The sequence below is a fragment of the Sciurus vulgaris genome (genome assembly GCF_902686455.1).
Source record: "Sciurus vulgaris genome assembly, chromosome: 13".
Classification (NCBI taxonomy): Eukaryota; Metazoa; Chordata; class Mammalia; order Rodentia; family Sciuridae; genus Sciurus; species Sciurus vulgaris.
The window spans coordinates 27,809,883-27,830,054 of record NC_136474.1 but is presented as its reverse complement, the minus strand read 5'-3'; the positions used below and the strand labels follow the sequence as shown (position 1 = coordinate 27,830,054).

Sequence of the window (20,172 nt, the reverse complement as noted above, 5' to 3'; positions counted from 1 at the left end):
ACCTTTCCGGTCTCCGATGCCAGCTCCGGCTCCCGTGGCAGTCTTGGCCAGAGGCAGTCTCTGCCCCCCGGGTGCTTGAGCCCACCCTGCGGCTGCTGGCCTGAGACCACACCAAGGGTGGCAAGGTCGTAAAGACGAAAATCCAGGCGTGCTTACTGAAAAGCAGCAGGCAGGCTTCAGGGACCATATCAACGTATCAACCCATCCACAGCGGCTTTCCTGCTAGACGACGGGATTTTTCTGTTTTTCATGGTAGGAACACACTGCTTTTGTAACACAAGTCACACGTGGCACCCGCAGGAACGGCACCAAATTCGACAATTTTCTGAGAGAAGGCAGAATTTACCTGATATTTGGAAAAACGTTGCAAGTTCAAAGCCAGCCTCAGCAGCTAAGCAAGGCCCTAAGCAACTTCAAAAGACCCTGTCTTAAAAAAAAAAAAAAAGCGGGGTGGGGGCACATTGGGGATGTGGCTCAGTGGTTAAGAGACCCTGGGTTCGATCTCCAGTACCAAAAAAAAAAAAAAAACCCACCATAATCAAATGAACCTGCTATTTCTCGGTTTGGAAGAGAACTGCACTTTGACACGATTTGTTTTGGAGGAAAGTATTGATCACATTAGCTCCATCCAGTAGTCATTCCTCAATCCATAGGATCCCAGTGAAGCAGCATCTTGGTTTTCAGTGAAATTAACTGATAGAGGAGGTGGTGAGAGGTGGAAATGACCGCTCTAATTCATCGTCTGTCCCCAACTGCAGCTGTGTGCTACCACGCACACTGATCCTCAGCATAACCCACCGCGTTGCTCACGACCTGCTCCTTGTTTGGCAATGCTGGGATCCTTGGTCCTCAGGGCCAGCTCTGCTCCTGATTCCCAGCTGAAGGGCCTAGCAAGCCAAGGGAATTCAATGACAGGAACTGGGTTAGTGGAGGGGATCTGGTATTCTCACAATTCAAATCAGCCGGATCAAAATGAGATTGGGAAGGACAGTGGCTATGCATGAAGGCAGTCAGCAGGCGGCCATGCGGGGAGCTGGTGGTCTGGACAACAGACAGCACAGGCTGCTTGTGGGCTTTCGGTTTAACTGGTGGATTAGACTCTTTCAGGAAATGTTGAGATTTAACCTTGAATACAGTGGAGTGTGTTGCTTAATGACAGGGACACACATGGGAAACACACAGCTAGACAACTTCATCACCGTGCAAACACCACAGACTTCACCAGGTAATGGGAATTTCTTCACTCCATTGTCATCCTGCGGGACCATGTCCTATATGCCGTTCAACACTGACCAAAATGTTATGACACTGACCAAAATGTATAGCCTTGGAAATTTCACTTCATTCCAGATGTACACAATGTTATTAAAAGTCAGTGTGAGAAAGAACAAAGGGGAAAAAATATCCCAAGAAGGCACATAATTAAAAACTACCACCTCTGACCAATAAACCGTGGAAGGTGCGTACGCCCTGAGTAACTCATTTTCCTCCTATTAGCATCTTGGTTTTAAATGAGAAAGAAGGAAATCAGGTTTCTCGGGTGTAAACATTTGTTTATTAAAGCACACAGTCAGGCTGGGCACGCAACTGTGGAACAGCACTTGTCTAACATGGGTGAAGCCCTGGGTTCTATCCCCAGTACTGCCAAAAACAAACAAACAAACAAACAAAAAAACCAAGAAACCATACTGTCTGCAAACTTGTTTAATAAAGAACTCATGTAAAACATATCATTAAAATGAGACAGACACCAGAAAAGTTATCAATAAATTGATCATTTTACCTGAAGAGACTTGTACAAGTAAATGTTTGCATAGATTTCCAAAGCTATGCAAAGAATAAAAATAACCACGAAGTAGCGACAGGATCCAAATAGCGGAGAAGGAGGGTTTTTTTTTGTTTTGTTTTTTTCCTGAGCAACATTTATTTTCTGCCACAGCTTAGCCCTTCTGCTCTGAAATAAAATGAAACGCTGAGTAGAGAGAAAGAAAGAAAGAAAAATGGGCTCCTCCTTCCCTCCAGGGTTTGCCCTGCAGGAGAGGCACCTGTTCAGGCTCTGTGGTCCCTCTCCCAGTTCAACCTGAGAAATTCTGGAACACGTCGGCTGCCGCCTCCACCCAGTTCTGGAAGCAGGCCAGCCCCCGCTCCCGGATCTGCTTCCTCCCCTTGCTGGTGATCACCTCCCCGTTTTGTTTCAGGATCAGGAGCCTGGGGATGGCGGTGATGCAGTACCGCCTCTTCAGTTCGCTGCAGGAGAAAACAGGTTAGCAGAGGTTAGCACTTCTGCAGGGACATCTCAAAGGAAGGGGCCCTGGGGTCCTGGCTGGCAGTACAGCCCACTGCCAACCAGACCACTTGTTGGGCTGGCGAGTAACTTTTCTACTTGTTGCTACATTTCTAAGCCAGTCCAGACCTGCAGAACCATCCATCTGCAGAGCTGTTCTTGATCCCTGCTGCCAATACTGTGGCCACCAGCCACTTAGGCAGCTTGTGTGTTCAAAAGGTGGCGAGTCTGCCCAAAAAAACAGAACTTCTTGTTTGGATTAACTGCTAAGTTAAAATGTGTGTGCGTATGGTTTTTTCCCTAGGACTGAGGATTGACCCCCGAGCCTGGTTATGTACGAGGTAAGCACTTGACCACAGAGCTACACCCCGCAGCCCTGCTAATTTAAACCGAAGTAGCTACATGCAGCTGGTGGCCACAACATCAGACAGTTCAAAATGTACATGTAAACCCAGTGACTTTTTCTAGTCTTCTCTCAAGGAGAAAAAGATCAGACATAGGTAATGGTAAAAGTTAAAATTCCACGAGTTCCAAATATATCCAAGGCCTTTACATGTTACAAATTCAGTGATGCACCAGCTGATTTGGTTGTGGATGGAATATTTCTTACTGCCCTTCACCATCATCTCTAACCCCAGGAATGGCCTTTTTACAATGTTCTTTGTATTCATTTAGGGAAAGAAGCATCAGCCTCCTTAATTCTGCAGGGTTCCCCCGATTCCTTCCGGGGATTACCTCCCTTAGGGCAGAACAGTGGCAGGCGGCAAACAGGGGAGCCCATTCCTGTTCCTGACAGTCAGTCTCAAGGGCCTCATGCCAACAGTAATCTGATTTCCTTCATCTGCAGCCCTCAGGATTAGGAGGCTGAGAGGAAGGACAGCCACAGCCACATTGGAGACGCTCCTATCACCAAGTCCCACCCCTGACATCTCTAACAAGGCCACCTGGCAGCTTTCCAGGACCAGGTCAAAGGTCAACATTCATTCAAGCATGAAAAAACACACATCCCTCAGGTTCAACAAAGACAGCGTACACTTTGTTTTCAAACACCCGTGAACCTGTGACAAAATCAACTGTGTTCTCAGCCACAACACTAGTCTCAACAAATTCCAAGAGATCACTTAATCAGACAGACCATCACGTAATGGAATTGAAAACCAATAAGAAATCATGATTAAGAATGAGTTTGAAAACTGACTATATGTTGTATGTGAAATAGCCATCTGGATTACCAAACATTTAGAACAATATGAATGTACAGTCAGCCCTCCGTATCCGAGGGTTCCTCACCGATGGATTGAAAATATTCAGAAAAAATTACATCTGAATTGAACATGTACAAACCTTTTTTCTTATTCTTATGATTCCCTAAACAATACAGTATAACAACTACTTACACAGCATTGACTTTGTATTAGGTTTTATAAGTTATCTTGAGATGATTTAAGATCTACTAGAGGATGTGTACAGGTTATGTGCAAATTGTGTGAGACAGGGTAAGAAAGTTTAGAGTTGAAATGATTGGGTTGTGAGAGGTTTAACCTAATCAGTGCATTCATCTACTTAAATGGATTAACTGTAGGCAGGGGGATGTGGCTAGAGGAAGTAGTGAGACTCTGGGGTTTATATTTCGTCCCTGTGAGCAGAGCTCTCTCTGCTTCTCAATCACCAAGTTCTAAGCTGCGTTTTTTCATGCATTTCTGCCTTGATGTTCTTCTGCCTCACCACGGGCCCAAAGCTAGGAAGCTGGCTGTTTGTGGATTGAGACCTCGAAACCATGAGCCCCCCAAAACTCTTCCTTCTCTACATTATTCTTGTCAGGTCCTTCGAGCACAGTAACAAAGAAGCTGACTAAACACAAATACCACACTACTACACCATTTTTTATAACAAATTTGAGCATCTTTGAATTTTGTACCTTTGGGAGATTCTGGAACCAATTCACCCTGGATACCATAGTACAACAATACTGCAAATGCAAACTTAGGAAGTTATAAACTTAAATATTCTTATCTAAAACTCATACAGCCTATAGTTGCAGCTGCTTGAGAGACTGAGGCAGGACAATCACTTGAGCCCATGAGTATAAGACCAGCCTGGGCAACACAGCAAGACCCCCCAAAAGAAAACACAAACAAAAAATGCTAAGTTCACATATGGATGAGTTACATATTTAACTCAAGAAGCTGAAGAAATAATGATTGAGAACAGAAATAACTGAAAAAGGAAATGAATCAACAAAAGTCATTATGGGGTGAGCATAAAACCCCATTTGACTCTGGAAATTCTAAAATGTGAAACAAATCTTTACTGAGACTGAACAAGAGAAAAAGAGAGGACATAAGAATATCAGGTGTCGGGCAGGTCGGGCAGGTCCAGCTAGCACACGGGCCCAGCACGGACTTAACGGGTCCTGGCCTGCCCCGGAGTTGGGTCCCAGGAAAGGCCTGTTTCCAAAGAAACAGTGCACACAGCCTGCACCCAGTCTCTCGGGAAGCCCTTCCCTGTGATGTCCAACAACAGACTCTAGGAGGAGGGCAACAGCAAACGTGGTACAAGGAACATGTTAACTATGACGTAGAAACCATCATAGGGGTTTGAAAAAAAAAAAAAAAATAGAGGGCACTGTGCACGTGCAAAGCCACAAGCAGAGCAGATGCAAGTTCAGGCTGAGAGGACACTGGGTCTGTCAGAAAGAGTCAGTCAAACTGAAGCCCAGAAACCTCAGCAGAGCGGGGCCTGCACAGGTCCAGGAACCAAGCTGTGGGCCTGAAGGGGGAGGGGGAGGGGGAGGGAAATTCTGTATAATGCCTGAAACTTGACTGTCTAAGAAACTGGCTTTTCTCAAAGGGATGAAATCAAAAAATGAAGAGCAACAACCCAAAAAGCTTTTTGAGTGAAAACTACAGCAAAATGGCAGTTTTGGCAAGTGGATTTATTTCAGCACCTGTGCTTTGGGTAGTGGGACAGGGCAGGACAAAGTCCAACATGTTTCAGAAGGGGACTCCGAGGTCTTCCACCCAGACCTGGCCGGGCTATCATCCCAGGGATTTGGGACCCATCCCCCAAGCCAGGGGGCCTGGCAAGCTTTTGGGTGGGGAGAATCAATCAGGAAGGCAGAAGCAGCATCTTCCCCATAGATGCCTGAGCACCTGCATTCCTGACTCGTTCCTGGTGACCAACAGCATTATCTGCTTTTCTCAGTGGGGTTCCCAGACAGCAGCCTCGGGAAGACCCAGGAGCCCTTACCCTGAGGAGGCTACGATCTGGGTTTGAGTACCCCTGGTGGCTTATGTGTGCTCAGGTTCCCCAGCCTGCTGGAGTCTCCCAGAACTCTCTGCATCCCTCCACCACAGTGGCAGAGGGAGGAGGTGGGGAGGAGCTGAGGACAGTGCCCGTGACAGCCTAAGTAGCAGGGGCCTGCAGTTCACTGCTTGGCATCCATAACTTTGTTTTCTAGCATGGATTATCTGTGTGACTTAGGCAAGCTAATTAGTCTCCTTGTGCCTCAGATTCTTCATCTGCACCATGGGAATAACTGAAACTGAACCTACCTCCTGCCGTGCAGATTAAATGATAAATACGTGAACAGCCTAACACTGAATGGGGCTCACCACGTAACTACTCAATAAACACTTCCACACAGGGTGGGAAGGACCCACCTCCAATTCCAGCCAGGCTGACTGCTCGATCAACATAACCCCTGGCCCCAATAACTGGGTAACTAGCAGATAAAGAACAAGCAAAGCTCTGCGGAACATTTGCCTGTGTGCTCAAAGGGTGAAGATGTACAGTCGGAGACACTGCAGTCATTCTGCCACCATGAGGAGAAAGTCAGTTTGCCAGGCAGCCACTACCTCTAGCCTGAGCTCCAAGAAGACGTGGCGGAAGGTAACTCATAGAGCTGTGACCCCAGCGGCCTCCAGCCTGACCAAAGACTAGCTCCTGGCTTCAGGGGCTCATTTAAGTCATTTTACTTAAGCACTGTTATTTTAATCACCTGCAATACTAAATCAAGTTCTGACTCAATCAGAGGGAAGCCAGGCGAGCTCTGAGGGACAGGGGCCCGAGGGGTCACCGACGTACTCTCGCTTCCCTTTCAGACACACCCAGTGCAGGCCCTCAAATCCTCACCCTGCAGCCTCTTCCTGGAAACATAACCTCAGAACCACGAAGGAGAAGTAAACAGTCACTGTCCCCTGAAGTCATCTCAATCCCCTACGCGCTGAGCTGTGTCCACAGAGAACAGAAGTGCTTTGCAGGAAAAAGCGTCGTGGTAACTCAGGAGTATTTTTAACCACTTTGGGAAAATCCCAGAGCCCGGCTCATCCTTGTCCTCAGTGCTGCTGCAGTGTTTGTCCGACCTCTCACTGCACCCAGCCACAACCTTGTCCCTGACCTAAGTGCTTCCCAGTTGCCATGGCAACACCTGACTTTCTTTCCATCTTGGCCAGCAGCAGACTGTTGCCAAGCAAATCTCTCTAAAGCACTTGCTTTTGCTCACTTGCTTCAAACACCCATCAATCGTGCACCCTGTGGGTACCAAATACTGAACCAGGTCTGGCTTGGTCCTGGGGGCAGCAGGATTCAGGAAATCCCCAGGGGCTGGAGCAAAGTACTGCTGGGCCAGAACTGTCTTTGAACCAACAGCCAATAAGATGGAGGACAGCAATCAGCAGAACACTGTGAACAGTCCAGTGTCTGACTGGACTGAAGGACAGCAATGAGCAGAAAGACAAGGATCCAGGATGGAAGAACTCAACGGATGCCTTGAGTCTGGGGGGCCCAGGGGGCACTGAACACAGGGCTGGAGAGAGGCAAGGGGCAAGGGGTGGTGAGAGAATCAAAAACAGTCTACACAGGCACTAACTCCTCCCGACTCGGTCCACAACTCTACCCCAGCCATTCTCTAACTAAGGCATGAAGTCCATCAAATAAACAGCTAGCCTGGGAGGCACAGCAGGTGCCAAAGGCTGAGCAGACAGGGGTGGGTACCCCTCCAGACTCCCTTGGGGTCCACTCACATTCTGGTTCAAGAGGCCGAGCAGGATGAACATTTTTATGAGATGATTGTTATAAAATTCTGTAGATCAAGTGTCCTGTGAGTGGCAACCTGCAATAGTAATTCCTGCTGGTGAATTTAGAACTTACTCCTTTCTTCTTGAGTTTGACCCATAAACTTAGTCACAAAGGAAGACAGTGGTGTGGGATGGAATGTCATCCTGAGAAAAAGCCTCCAGGGAGCAACAGCATCTGTCCCTGGTGCCATCCCCACATTCAGGTGCCACCTACAGTTGGCACTGGGAGGGAAATGGACACCTGGGCAGGGCAATGGACCCATAACTCTAGTTTCAGGGTCACTAGTAATAATCAGCTACTTCTCTGGGCTGCAGGCAGGGCCCCTGCATCAAGTAGGGGACACAGGCTGAACTGGAAAGCACATATATAACTTTGAGAAGGTTGGGGTTTTGGCGTCTTCTCCCCCTCCTATAGGTGCATCTGCAGCTGTCACCTGCCTCCAGGTAAGGGGTAACCCCAAGTGTCCTATGGTGATTTCCTTGGAAACCTCAAACTTTCTTCTCTTCCATCATCTTGGGTGGTTCTCCAGGAAGTCAGTGGACACTGTGATAAGCTCAGGCCTCTGGGAAAGGCAGCACAAAGGTTACCTCCCACTCATCTACCAAGTGGAGATCCTGTGACGTCAGGGTCCTGGGCCTCCTCTCAATGGTACCGACTGCCAAGTACTGTGTGTCGCGCACATGAACAATTTTTCCCAATAACTCTTGGATGCTTCATGCATTTTTTAGTTCTTCTTGGTGATGGCTCCTTCTGTTTGGCTCATGATCTGATTTTGTAAATCCAGGCTGGGATAAGGAGAATTGAGGGCATAGCTCCAACAATGCCCACGGAATATTCATTCCACTTCATAGTTTATGAATGGCTATGTCAGGGTTAACAAAATTCAGTCTGAGGTAGGAACAAAATGCTAAGTTCACAGAAAAAAAAAAAAAATTCCCCTGAAGAGGAGGGCCAGGGAGACCAGGCAGAGACGGCCAGAGCCCAGTGCCACCCCATACTCAAAGTGGCTCATCTGCCTGCAGCTAGTACAAACAGGCTCTGACCAGATGAACTGGTAGACAGATTATTTTGCATGGCCCCCAAAGTGATACCCTTCCTGAGTCAATCCCTGGGGGATACAGCTTATCACCCCCTAGGAGAGGAACGGGGTCAGGGCAGAAGGATAGCCCCCAAAGCCAGTAGAACTGAACTCTGTGCCCCAGTGACAAGTATGTAAAATGGGGAAAGAGACCAGAGTGCTGGCCCATAACCAGCCCACACTGCCAGTAGCCTTTTAATGGATCAGAGCACTTCACTAGATTCCGCTCAGCAGTAAAACTCCCCGACCTTCCCCCATGGGTAATACCAGAGCTGTGCTCTCCCAGGGCCTGAGCTCTCTGCCTAATTGCTAATACTACCCTTTCACCTTCAAAACAAGTGTGTCCTTTCAAAAGTGTACAGCTTCAATACCAGGGAAGTCCAATCAAGCACACCACTTGAAGAAATTCTCAAATGAATCTTCATGTAAAATTAACCAGCCATCACTTAGACATCGTCATGGGGAGGTGAGTCTTCACACACCTCCAAGGCTGGCTTCCTGCGGGATCCTCCACCTCATTGGGGATCACCAAAAAGCATGTACTTGGGAGAATAATCAGACTTCTTCCAGTTAAGTACACCTCTACTGGGACTCCCCAGAGTTAACTTTCATTTTCTCAGAAAGAGTATCATCTCGGGATAATTAAGTTAGGGGGTAACTTCACAGTGAATGATAAACCCAAGGGGCCAGAGTCTAGCAATACCCGGATATTCACATCTGATCTGCATTAGAAAGAGGGTGGGGCTGGGGCAATGCGCTTTATGACATGTGATGCAAACCTCACTCTGGACTCTTACATCACAGGAGACCCTACATGCAGGAACAATCGGTTCCCTGCCATACTGCACCTCCCTAATCCCCATGACTCCCTACTCCTCTCCAGTCCCCCTGCTGATCTAGTGGAGCCTGTGTGCTCCAGCTGCAGGCAGATGAGACACTCTCAGCACGGGGTGGCCTCTGATCATCTCCGCCTGTGAAGCTTCCAGTTCCTTCACAAACTCAAACATCCAGTACAGAGATAAGGATCTAAACAAGGGCTGGGGCCAAGGTCCCTTCCCAGAGCAGGTTGTGGCTTCCAACATCTGCCTCCTCCTGGTTCTTCCTGCATTCATAGCAATGACACTTACAGTAGTGAATTCGACAGTTTTCGAAATTCCTTCACTACTGGTAAAACCGACATCGCGAAGTTGGTCAGCACCTGGGTTCCTCCAGCCCTGGCTCCCCTGCTGCCCACAACCACAACCGCTTCACAATTCTGATCCTCCCGGGTCCCACTCACCAGCTCCCAGACCCAAGGTTGTGGTCTTACCGAGCCTCCCGCCCACTGACCAGGAGAAAGTAAGGAAGTAACTCCCGCCAGCATCAGCATCACCAGCCGGAGCTCCTCCACAGAAATTCAGATCCCCCGAACCCCAAGATCTGCAAGTCTGAGACTCCAGTGGGCCTGTGAGCGTGTCCAACAAGCCCCGGGGATGCTAATGCGTCGCGTTTTCGAAAACTGGGGAAGCTGGAACAGACTTAAGTGCAATTTACCTGAACCGGGACCTGAACAGGAAGCGGGGAGGGAAGGAGAAAAGGGGCGTCTGGAAGAGCAACAGGGTGCGGGAGAGGAGACCTGGGCGGACAGGGCGACGCGCGCGGCGGCCCCGCCCCCAGGGCCCGCACTCACTGCCGGTAGGGGTCGTGGAAGGGCAGCGCCAGCCAGGCGCCGTGCTGCTGGCGCATGAAGTCGCGCATCTCCTGCGCGCTGCGGTCCGCAGACACGAAGACCACCTCGAAAGGCGCGGGCCGCCGCGCCTCGCCCACCAAAGCTGTGTAGAAGTCGCAGAGCAGCGGAGTGAAGTCGCGGCTGATGCCGCACCGGCCCGCCGCAAAGTACAGAGCCACCACCTTATTCTGCAGCGCCGCCTCGGCCTCCACCAGCGCGCCCTCGCGGGTCACCAGGCGCCGGCCCCCGAGCACATCCACCATGGCGCGGACTGGCGGTCCCCTGCGGACCGAGAACTCTTGCAAGGGAGCGGGGGTCACTTGCCGACGGAGAACACCTGCCGGCGAACGGTCACTGGCAGGCAGGTGGCTGGGAGCGGCTGCTGTGCTCAGCCTCTCCGCACTGCCTGCGACGGAGCGGCACAAGACCCGCTCCAAGGACTCCGCGACCAGGAGCTCCGCCTGAACCCCACCTCTGGCCTCGCTTCGGGCCGAAGCAGTGGAGTCGGCGCTGCAGAAGGGAGATGCACAGACACCGACGACCCCAAATGCAGCTGTAGCGCAGCACCGCCTCCAGAGCGAAGCCTGCCGGGCTTGCTACACATCCCCCGGGAAACCCTCGTCTGCGCCCAGCCCCGCTCACGGCATTCTTACCCTCTCCCCACCCCCAACGCGCCACGCCCACATCCCGCGCCCCGCCCCCGCGCTCGCCGGCCTGCGCGGGGTCGCGCACCTCCAGCCCTAGGCGGGCCCTCCACGCCGCCTCCCACCCCAGCCATTCAAGCCGATCCTGCCCACCTCTCCCGGCGCTTCCCCGCTACCCACAGCTGGTTCCACCCAGCCAAGGCCACCGTCGCCCCACTGTGTACTCCCGAGAGTGTTCTTCTGCCCCTGCGCTTTCCACCCTAGAGCACCTGAACCCTCCCATGGAACTCTTGCCCCAGCCCAGCGCCTTGGAAAGAGGAAGAAGTAATGAGGTTGAAGGCGGCAGGAAGGGGCAGGGCAGGCGGCGAGGAAGCCTGGGCTCTGTACTTTCTGGCTGTTTACCCCGACATACTACCGGCAGGGAGGGTTCCTGTGGCCAGGAAGAAATTGGGGGGTGGATCTCAAAGAATGTTTGACTTGGAGGAGACATTGGTCTGGGAGAAACGTGTAAGAGGGCGCCAAAAAACTCAGTAGTTCAGATAAAGGTTAAATTCAGTATTTTGACAATTCAAAATTAATATTAAGAAGCCCATGATGAACAAAATATTAAAAATTACAGACAGCGAAAGCAACCAAAATAAGTCACCCCAAAATATGCTGCTTTGGTATATTGGTTATTTTGAGCCAAAGGCACTTGAAAAACAAAAGCTGGAAGAAGCTTTCGCCTCAAGACAGATTCTCCAAAAGGAATTGTCACAAGTCTCAGAAGTCTCACCAGCCAGGAGAGGTGGTCAGCACAGGCCAGGCAAGCCGAGATCACCCAAACACACTGGGTCACACCCTCTCCCAGCTGTTCCTCCAGGGATCCATTCATCACAGATTACGTGCCCTTTTCCCCTACTAAGACGGAATACACGCTCTTAAAATCTCATCGCTTTTATGGGCATTCGGGGGTCTTTGTTTTTTGTCCTGCCAGCCCTCGTGCAAGTTATATTGAAAGTTAATAAATGTGTGTGCCCTTTTTCCAGTTGTCAGGTCATTTGACAGACCCAACCTTGGAACCTAGGCGGCTTCTGGGAAGGCTCTGCTCCCCCCTACAACAGGTTCCACCCCACGCCGACTTTGGAAGCCCACCGCCCCGCCCCCTGAGTTCCGCCCTAGTTTACTCTCCAGTGCCCGGAACAAAAAGCAAAGCAAATAAAGAAGCTATTTTGTAGGCGCTATAGAAAGCAGAGAGAAGAGCCGGAGGGAGGGGTGTAATTTAAAACACAGTGAGCAGGGAAGTCCGGGAAGGTGAGATTGCGCGTCCCTGGCGCTGGCTCCCTCCTGTCTCGCCGCTAATTGAAACGGAAAGAGGCGAAGGTTGATCACTGCTGGCTCAACCGGTCGGTGGGTTGTGTCAATGCACTCAGCCGGCGGAGACGGACAGCGCTGATTGATGCTGCTCTGCGAAGCAGGCTCCTCAATTCGTTGTCCTCTTGGAAGACCAGGGTAAACGGATGGACGAAGCGGAGAACAAAACGCAAAGAAGCTGTGAGCAGTCTCAATCGTGATGTGGAGTCCCTGAGTTGTTAAAACTCAGAAATATGTAGGAGGAAGGGAAAGAGGATGGACAGGGGTACAGGGTATAGGTGAAAAGGAGGGAGAGCTTCAGTCTTCTCAGTAGGGTACGGGGTATAGGTGAAAAGGAGGGAGAGCTTCAGTCTCCTCAGTAGGATAACCATGGTTGACATCAATTACCTGAATTATTTCAAAATAACTAGTATATAGGATTTTGAAAGTTCCCAGTACGAAGAAAGAATCTGTGTCTGAAGTTAGATCTGCCAGTTACACATTGTATGCATGAACTGAAATGACACACTGGGCCCCATAAATAAATACTATGTGTCAAATAAAAGGAAAGATATTTTAAATGGGAAATAAGAGTAATGAAGTGCAGCTTAATTCTAAATATCATTTAAGCTGTACTTTGATTTGTTTGGCTTTTAGCAGTGAACCAAGGCAGAGCAGTGCATTTCTCTGAGTCAATGGTACTGCTCACCCCAGGAAGTTCCCCACCACGTGTGTAGATACTGCTCACCCTCAGGTGCTGTGGGACAGTGGGTGCCCACACAGGGATCGTGGTGACGTGAGGGTGCCCTCCAGGGAGGTGTGGTTCTGGGGGCACAGTCAGTCAGCCCCCCAGGGGACCCCATGTGTGTGTGCAAACCAGGAAGTGCCCCCTTCACACGTCTGCACAGAGACCCTGGGAACAACTCAAAAGACTCATCTGGTTCCACTTCTAAAGGTCATCCTCAAGGTCAGCACTGACCCTCCTGGGGCACCCAGTTTCCAAAGGGAGTTTTGGAAGGCCTTTCCATTGCTCACTTCTTGACTTCCCAATAGGAATGGGAGTTAGGGCAAGCCCAGACACTTCTGTTCGACCCCAGGGCTGCAAAGGACCAGGCATACTGCTTTCCGATCCCAAAGAAAGAACCTGCAGGACTCAATGGAGAGGTTTTGGACGTTTTATTACTCACATCATCCTTGGCGGGGGAGGGCTGGGATCCACAGAGGGCTGCCCCAACCCTGCAGCAGGGAGAACATACAGGATGGGATGCACGCCAGGCGCGGTTCTCTAGATGTTCCCTAGATGTTCCGTGTGTGCGTTCTCCTTTACGACCAAGGTCACTCTGCTTTGATTTTCACCTTGACTGGAGATGGGCGGGGTTGTGGCTCAGTGGTACAGTGCTTGCCTAGCATGTGTGAGGCACTGGGTTTGATTCTTGGCACCACACGTAAATGCATACAAAAAGGTCCATTGACAACTAAAAAATTTTTTTTAATTAAAGAAAAAAAGATTGGAGATAGGAAGTTGCCAGATCCCCCTCTCCCTTTCTTTCATTATCACTGTCTTTAAAGTCCTTATCTTACTGCAAGCTTTCCTAGGCACTCATTAATGTTTATCCCAAGTTCATACCAAACTTCCTTCCAGAACAGCTAAAGGTGGCCAAGAGTGGCCATCGGAAACCAGCTTTACATGCACTGGACAATCCCAGGGAACTGCAGCTGAGAAGGGAGCTAAACCGCGGCCATGACAGGCTGCATTTAGGGCATAAAAGATTTCAGGCCTAGATAGCCGATTCCAGGAAGGCTACTAGATTAGGACTGGCCGTTGGCAAACAACCAATCAGGAGCTAACAAGCCAATGCCTAGCATTGCAAACCATATACGTCAAAATGTTAAGGCCTGGGAACCCTAAGCCAATGGAAACATGCCAAACCACACATGCTGAAAGATCAGCCAATTGTGTACTCTGCTTTGTTCAAATTTCCCGCTCTACTGTGGAGCTCATAAAAATCCCACCAAATGGAGACTCTCAGCCAGTACCTGCTGCGTCAGTGAACGCTGTGAGTCTGAGCTCGAGCTTGCAATAAAGACCCTTTTGCTTTTGCATCGGAGACAACTCCTGGTGGTCTCTGGGCACAACACAGCAAGTCCTGCTTTGATGCTGGCCAGATCACCCCCAGGGAGGCTCTTCACAAAGAGGGTAGAAATGAAGTCTCCACCCTCTTAATACCTCACCTTGGGGATTAAATTTCAACACATGAAACTGAGGGACACACTCAAGCCACATCCAAACCTTGGTGCCCACACTAATTGAAGGGCAATCTTTTTTTTGCACTTCCTCCTGTCCGACCTTGCCCAAACTTTAGATAGGATCCTCCAATCCTTTTTTCAAGTAGGCCTCTGCAGTCGCTGCCTGGGGCTTGCCTAAACCAGTCTCAGCAAAGAATCCGGCTAAGTCTACCCCTCCCACCTTGGTGTCTGACCTCCTTGGCCTGCCTTTAGCAAGACTCCTCCTAAGTGGGTTTAGCAAGAAACCCCTTACCCATCCTTTCCTTCCAGTTATTTTCCATCTTCACCCGCCTTGCCACAGGTAACCCCACCCTGCTCCTTGCCTGTAAATCCCCACTTGTCTTTGTATTCGGAATTGAGCTCAGTTCCTTCCTCCTTGCAATAGAACTAAAGAAAATCCATCTTTATTGCCTTGACTGGGTTCTAGCTCTAGTTTTTAGCCATTATCAAAGGCTGTAAAGCCAGGCACAGTGGCGCATGCCTGGAATCCCAGTGGCTGGGGAGGCTGAGGCAGGAGAATGGAGAGTCCAAGCCAGCCTCAGCAACTTAGCGAGGCCCTACGCAACTCAGTGAGACCCTGTCTCTAAATAAAATACAAAGTAGGGCTGGGGATGTGGTTCAGTGGTTAAGCATCACTGAGTTCAATCCCCAGTACCAAAAAAAAAAAGACTGTGACACTTTAGTCTGCAGCAGTGATACAGACCTCAGGGCAGGATGCTCCCAGGGCTGAGGATGACTGACTGGTGGGCTGGGCTTCCAAAACCCTCCAGGGAGAAAGGCCATCAGCTGATCCTGACTCTGCCTTGCCCTACTGGGCATGCGAGCCCTACCTCCTTCTTAAGCAGGGGACATTTCTGATCAGAGAAGGTCCCCTGAGTGTGGGTGATTGATAGATTCTTGGACCAGTCCCCCTCTTCTCAGTCCCCCTCTTTGTTGACACACAGCAAAGTGTTCTCCATCACAAAGGAGGAGCATGTGAACAAAATGTAACCCGTAGCTTCTTGACATGAAATTGACGCTTTCTTTTCACCACTAAGACGTGCATATGATGATTACGATGAACCATTTATTTCTAGCACCACTTATGAATATACAAATATAATTATGGAAATTTTTTTGCTCTTATCAGCATAGCAAACAAATTAGACATCCCAGTGTGCAAATATAACATTCTGAATTTCCTGGTTTTAAATATTCATGCTTGAATTATTTATTCTCCTGTGTTGATACAGTGTTTGTTCTTAGGGATTGACATAGTAAGGTCTTCATGAATTATTTTCAGAATAGTAGTCAGTCCATCACAGGGAAAGCACACAGAAGTGAGAATCAGAAGCTGAGATTTGGCAGGGTGAACTGAGGGTCCTCAGACAAGACACCCTAAGCTGCCTATTCTAAGGGATGCTTAAAGATGATTCTAGAAGCATCTGGATTGCTTCCCCCCGATGGATTTGAACAGAAAGTACAGGCATGGACAGAAGATGGCAGTTTGTATTAGTCAGTTCAGGCTGCTATAACAAAATGCTGTAGACAGGGTTGTTTAAATGGCAGACATTTATTTCCATTCCCGAGACTGGAAGTCCAAGACTAGTCCAAGTCCAGAACCCTGGTCAGGTTCTGGTGAGAGCTCTTTCTGGTTTGTAGACCACCTTCCTCCTGTAACCTTACTTGGTAGAAAGCTCCAGTGTCCTCTTTTATAAGGACACGGTTCTGTCAGATCAGGGCTCCATCTTTATGAACCTCTTTTAACCTTAATCTTCTCCCACGGAAGATAGAGGTCCCATCTCCAGACACAGTCACATGGGGTGACTCTAGGACTTCAACACATGAATTTGGGGAAGATACAGCTCAGTCGACAACACAGTGCTTTAGCAAAAGTGTATTCCATACATGGATGGAGTTAGTATTGGTTCCTCAGAGATGCTGTAACAAAGACAAGCCAGGAGGCTTAAAGCAACAGCAATGGATTGTCTCCCATTTCTGGACGCCAGCAATCAGAAGTTGGGGTGTCTTCAGGGTGCCATCTGCACAGCAGTCCTGTCTTGCCCTTCCTGGTTTCTTGTGGTTGCCAGTCCTTGGCATTCCTTGGCATGTGGCTGCATCTCTCCGTCCCCTCATCTTCACATGCACTCTCTCTGTGTCTCTGCCTTTGCCTGGTGTTCTTTGTATAAGAATGCCAATTATATTGGATCAGTGGTTTGGGTTTGGAGACTCAGTAATGTCAACCCAGTGTGATCTCTTCTGAACTACATCTGTAATGACCCTGTTTCCAAATAAAGTCAGGCTCCAAGATTCTAGAGTTTAGGACTTCCACATATCTTTTTGAGGGGAATTTACCTCAAGGGGCAGGATTGGAAAAGACTCCTTAAGAGCCCCTATTTGGTGCTCCCTCTCTTCCTGACTTTGAATATGGAGTGAGATAGTGCTGCTGGAGCTACTGCAGCCATCTTAGGACCATGGGAGAAAAGCCAAAAGAATTTCAGAGACATCTGCCTAAACCTCTGATATTATTGAGCCTCCAAACCCAAAGAGGAAATGACCAGAAAGAAAAGAAAAATAAATCCTCACTGCAAACAGTTCTCAAAGTGAACTAGTCTTTATGTCAGGGAGAGAAAATATCATTTCAGAGCCCTGGGTGATAAACCAAGACCCTTAGAGGTGGTTTGTAAAGTTAAAACTGCTTTTTAAATGACAATAAGATGAAATTTGTCTTCTTTGCTGTCTGGAAAATTTCCCTGATGACGCAAAAGCAATGGACAATACCATTGCAAAGATGGCCAGATCAAGCCAAGAACACCGAACTCTACTCATTAATTACTAAGTGCTTCACTGACAAACATTCACAATAGAAATGAGAACGTTTCACTTGAGAATGTGTCCAAGGGCCAGTAGGTGGTGTGCCTGTAATCCCAGTGACTTGGGAGGCTGAGGTAGGAGGATCACAAGTTGGAGGCCAGCCTCAGAAACTTAGTGAGACTCTTGTCTCAAAAAATACAAAGGAGACGTGGTTCAGTGGTAAAGCACACCTGGGTTCAAACCCCAGTACCAAAAAAACCCCAAGATGTTCATGAGGAAACTATAAAAAATATGGATTCTATTCAGTGTCAACCTTGAGCACAAGTCTTTTTAAGTCTGTGGGACAAAATGGGGAGTTTGCACAGGCATTTCTGCTGCATGTCAAAGTACAGTCACGCCTCCCTTGATGCCAGGGTGTGTCCTTAAGTCATTTCGTCATGGTGCGAATATCCTGGCATGTCCTCGCCCAGACCTCAAAGGCACAGGCCCATCAAGAGACAGTGGACAGCTGTCTCTTGACGTACGCGGCTGCTGCCTGTGAACCAGACACACTGTTTTGAAGTCAGCTTCTTAAAAATAAGCAGTGAGAGTCACTCTGAGGTGACAGTAAAAACATACAGTAAATACGTAGCCATGTGACAGTCATTTACATAATGTATCATGTCACGACATTACTGTGGCTGTAAAACCACCAGGAAAAAGGAATTTTTCAGCTCCGTTATGACCCTGTGGGACCACTGTCACATGGGTGGTCTGTTGTTGACCACATTGCTACGCACTGTGTGAGGGTACAGTGGTTTTCCTGAGGAAACACACTTAGGCAGTTGTTTGAGTTGCAGCTGAACTAACCATGTCTTTATGGGACATCGTTTCTTCTTGAAAGAACAATTGGTTGATGAACTCTTGAGGATTTAAACTGGGGCCAGTTACAGCGCTCCACACCTGTAATCCCAGCAACTCGGGAGGCAGAGGCAGGAGGATTGCAAGTTTGAAGCCGGCCTCAATAACTTAGTGAGTCCCTAGGAAACTTAGTGAGACTCTGGCTCAAAATAAGAAAATTAAAGGGGCTGGAGATGTGACTCAGTGGTTAAGCACCCTTGGGTTTAATCCCTGCCTTACGAAAAAAAAAATTTAGACTTGAGCTTTTGGCAGACATTATCTCAGAAATAAGCTGAAACCATCGATTCAAGAAAAGTAGTTGGTATTTTTTTGTTGTCTATGATACCTTTCAAGCAAAAACTAAAATGTTCAGCATCCACCCAAGACCACAAGCTGACAACCTCCGGCTCCTGGAAGACTTCTCCTGAGCGATGCAGCGCCGCCTGCTGGCCACCCCGGGCCCTGGGCACGCAGAGCCTTCCTGTCCACTCTGGGCTGGGCTTCCCTTGCTTTCCTCATCTCCTCCCACAGCTCCGTGTCCACCAGTGGGCTCTGTGATTCCGGTCTTTTTATTTAATGATAGCTGTCACTAAACAGGGCTGGGAGGATGGCTCAGTGCTGAGAAAAGACAAAAGGGAAGCAGTGACTGTCCCAAGCGGTGAGTGGCAGGGCTGCCCCACTCTCCTGCTCCTCTGAGGATTTACTCTTGAGGCCTCCAGTCACGCCGAGTGGCACAGACGCCCCGGAGAGCAGAGCCCTCTGCACCCACCACCCACCCTGTCCAACTCGTTCCAGTGATTCTGCCCAGTTCGCTGACTGCAGAAACCCTCTGGCTCCTAAACATTTGCAAATCTGCCTTGGAAACTTCTTCTGGAACCTTCAAAATAATCAACTACCATTTGGAAGTGCTTGGGTTATCATTTTAAGAACTATGGCCTCAGGAAGCCAATAAAAGGCCACATTCATTCACACTTGACCATATCCATCCCATACATCCTGACGGAGTAGAGCCTCCTAGGACACCACCTGGCCGGGTGGAAAGGGGCAACTCAAGAGTGTTAGGGCACTATTCCCAAATTCCTAAGCAAATCTCTGGGTCTTTTGGAAGTGAAAACAAAGGCTTTATTGCCAGTCAGCGGTCAAGAGCACAGAGACCGATCAGTTCTGCAACCCTCGACCTTGATTTAGGGTAGGGACAGGATTATAAAGGAAAAAAAAAAAAAAAAAACACAAAAGAAAAGGGGGGCAGGAGAAGCCATCATAATCACAAGACACGTTTCATAATAAGCGGAAAATTACCAGGCTACAAAAAGAGTCACATTCTCAGAAATTACATTTTCAGAAAAACAATCTTGCTAGTTCCATAGTTCAAAGGTATTGTGGTCAGGGGCAAGTGGGGGAAGTGGAGGTGTTAGCCTTCTATGCAAGTGGACTCACGTGGAAGGGGGCCAGTTTCACACAGGGTAGTATCCGAAAAAATGGGGTAGGTCTGGGCTGACTTTCAGGCAGCTCCATGTCAGGAAGTGATGACGTATAAAAGGTGCCAGTGTGCTGTGGGAGGCACCGTAAGAAGGTGGCGGTGCTGGCTGTGGGTGTACACCCACCACGTCTCACCTGGAGCCTGATGAGACATGTCCACCCACCACATCTCACCTGGAGCCTGATGAGACATGTCCACCCCACCACGTCTCACCTGGAGCCTGATGAGACAGAGCTGGTCGGACCCCACAGGGGAGGGACTGCAGGAGAGAGGCAGAGAGGCACAGAGGCACCGCAGGGCACGAGGACAGGCCAAGAGGCTGACCAGGACACGGACAACAGGAGCAGAAGGTCCAGCGGGAAAGCACACTGGCCGGGCCACAGCTGTTCACTCTGCAAAGTCAGCTCGTTACCAACTCCTCTCTCAGTAAAACACAAACTTAAAATTCTCAGAAACACCTCACGGGTCACCGGAAAGATGCCTCTCACTGTAACACAGAGCACGTTTCGACAGACTGTATCTTTCAGTACTTATCCGGTGCTCAGGGTCTTTGCTATTGCTGTTTTTTTCTTTCTTTCCTCAGCATCCAAAGACCGATAACACCCACAC

General features: G+C 49.1%; 1 protein-coding gene across 3 annotated transcripts in view; it reads right to left on the bottom strand.

Annotated features, from left to right (window-relative positions):
- The window catches only part of NXNL2 (nucleoredoxin like 2), a 30,056-nt gene extending 18,366 nt beyond the window's left edge, over window positions 1-11,690 (bottom strand). The window contains exons 1-3 of one of the 3 annotated variants that reach the window (XM_079109026.1): window positions 10,111-11,661; window positions 2,046-2,247; window positions 1,689-1,949 (exon numbers count right to left, since the gene is read on the bottom strand). In XM_079109026.1, the coding sequence (XP_078965152.1) occupies window positions 2,076-2,247; window positions 10,111-10,412 (474 nt within the window). In that variant the 5' untranslated portion in view covers window positions 10,413-11,661 and the 3' untranslated portion in view covers window positions 1,689-1,949; window positions 2,046-2,075. Of the gene's footprint in view, window positions 1-1,688; window positions 1,955-2,045; window positions 2,248-10,110 lie in introns of those variants that run through there. The other 2 variants (XM_079109025.1, XM_079109027.1) reach the window with 2 other exon arrangements.
- Between the last annotated feature and the right edge of the window lie 8,482 nt (window positions 11,691-20,172).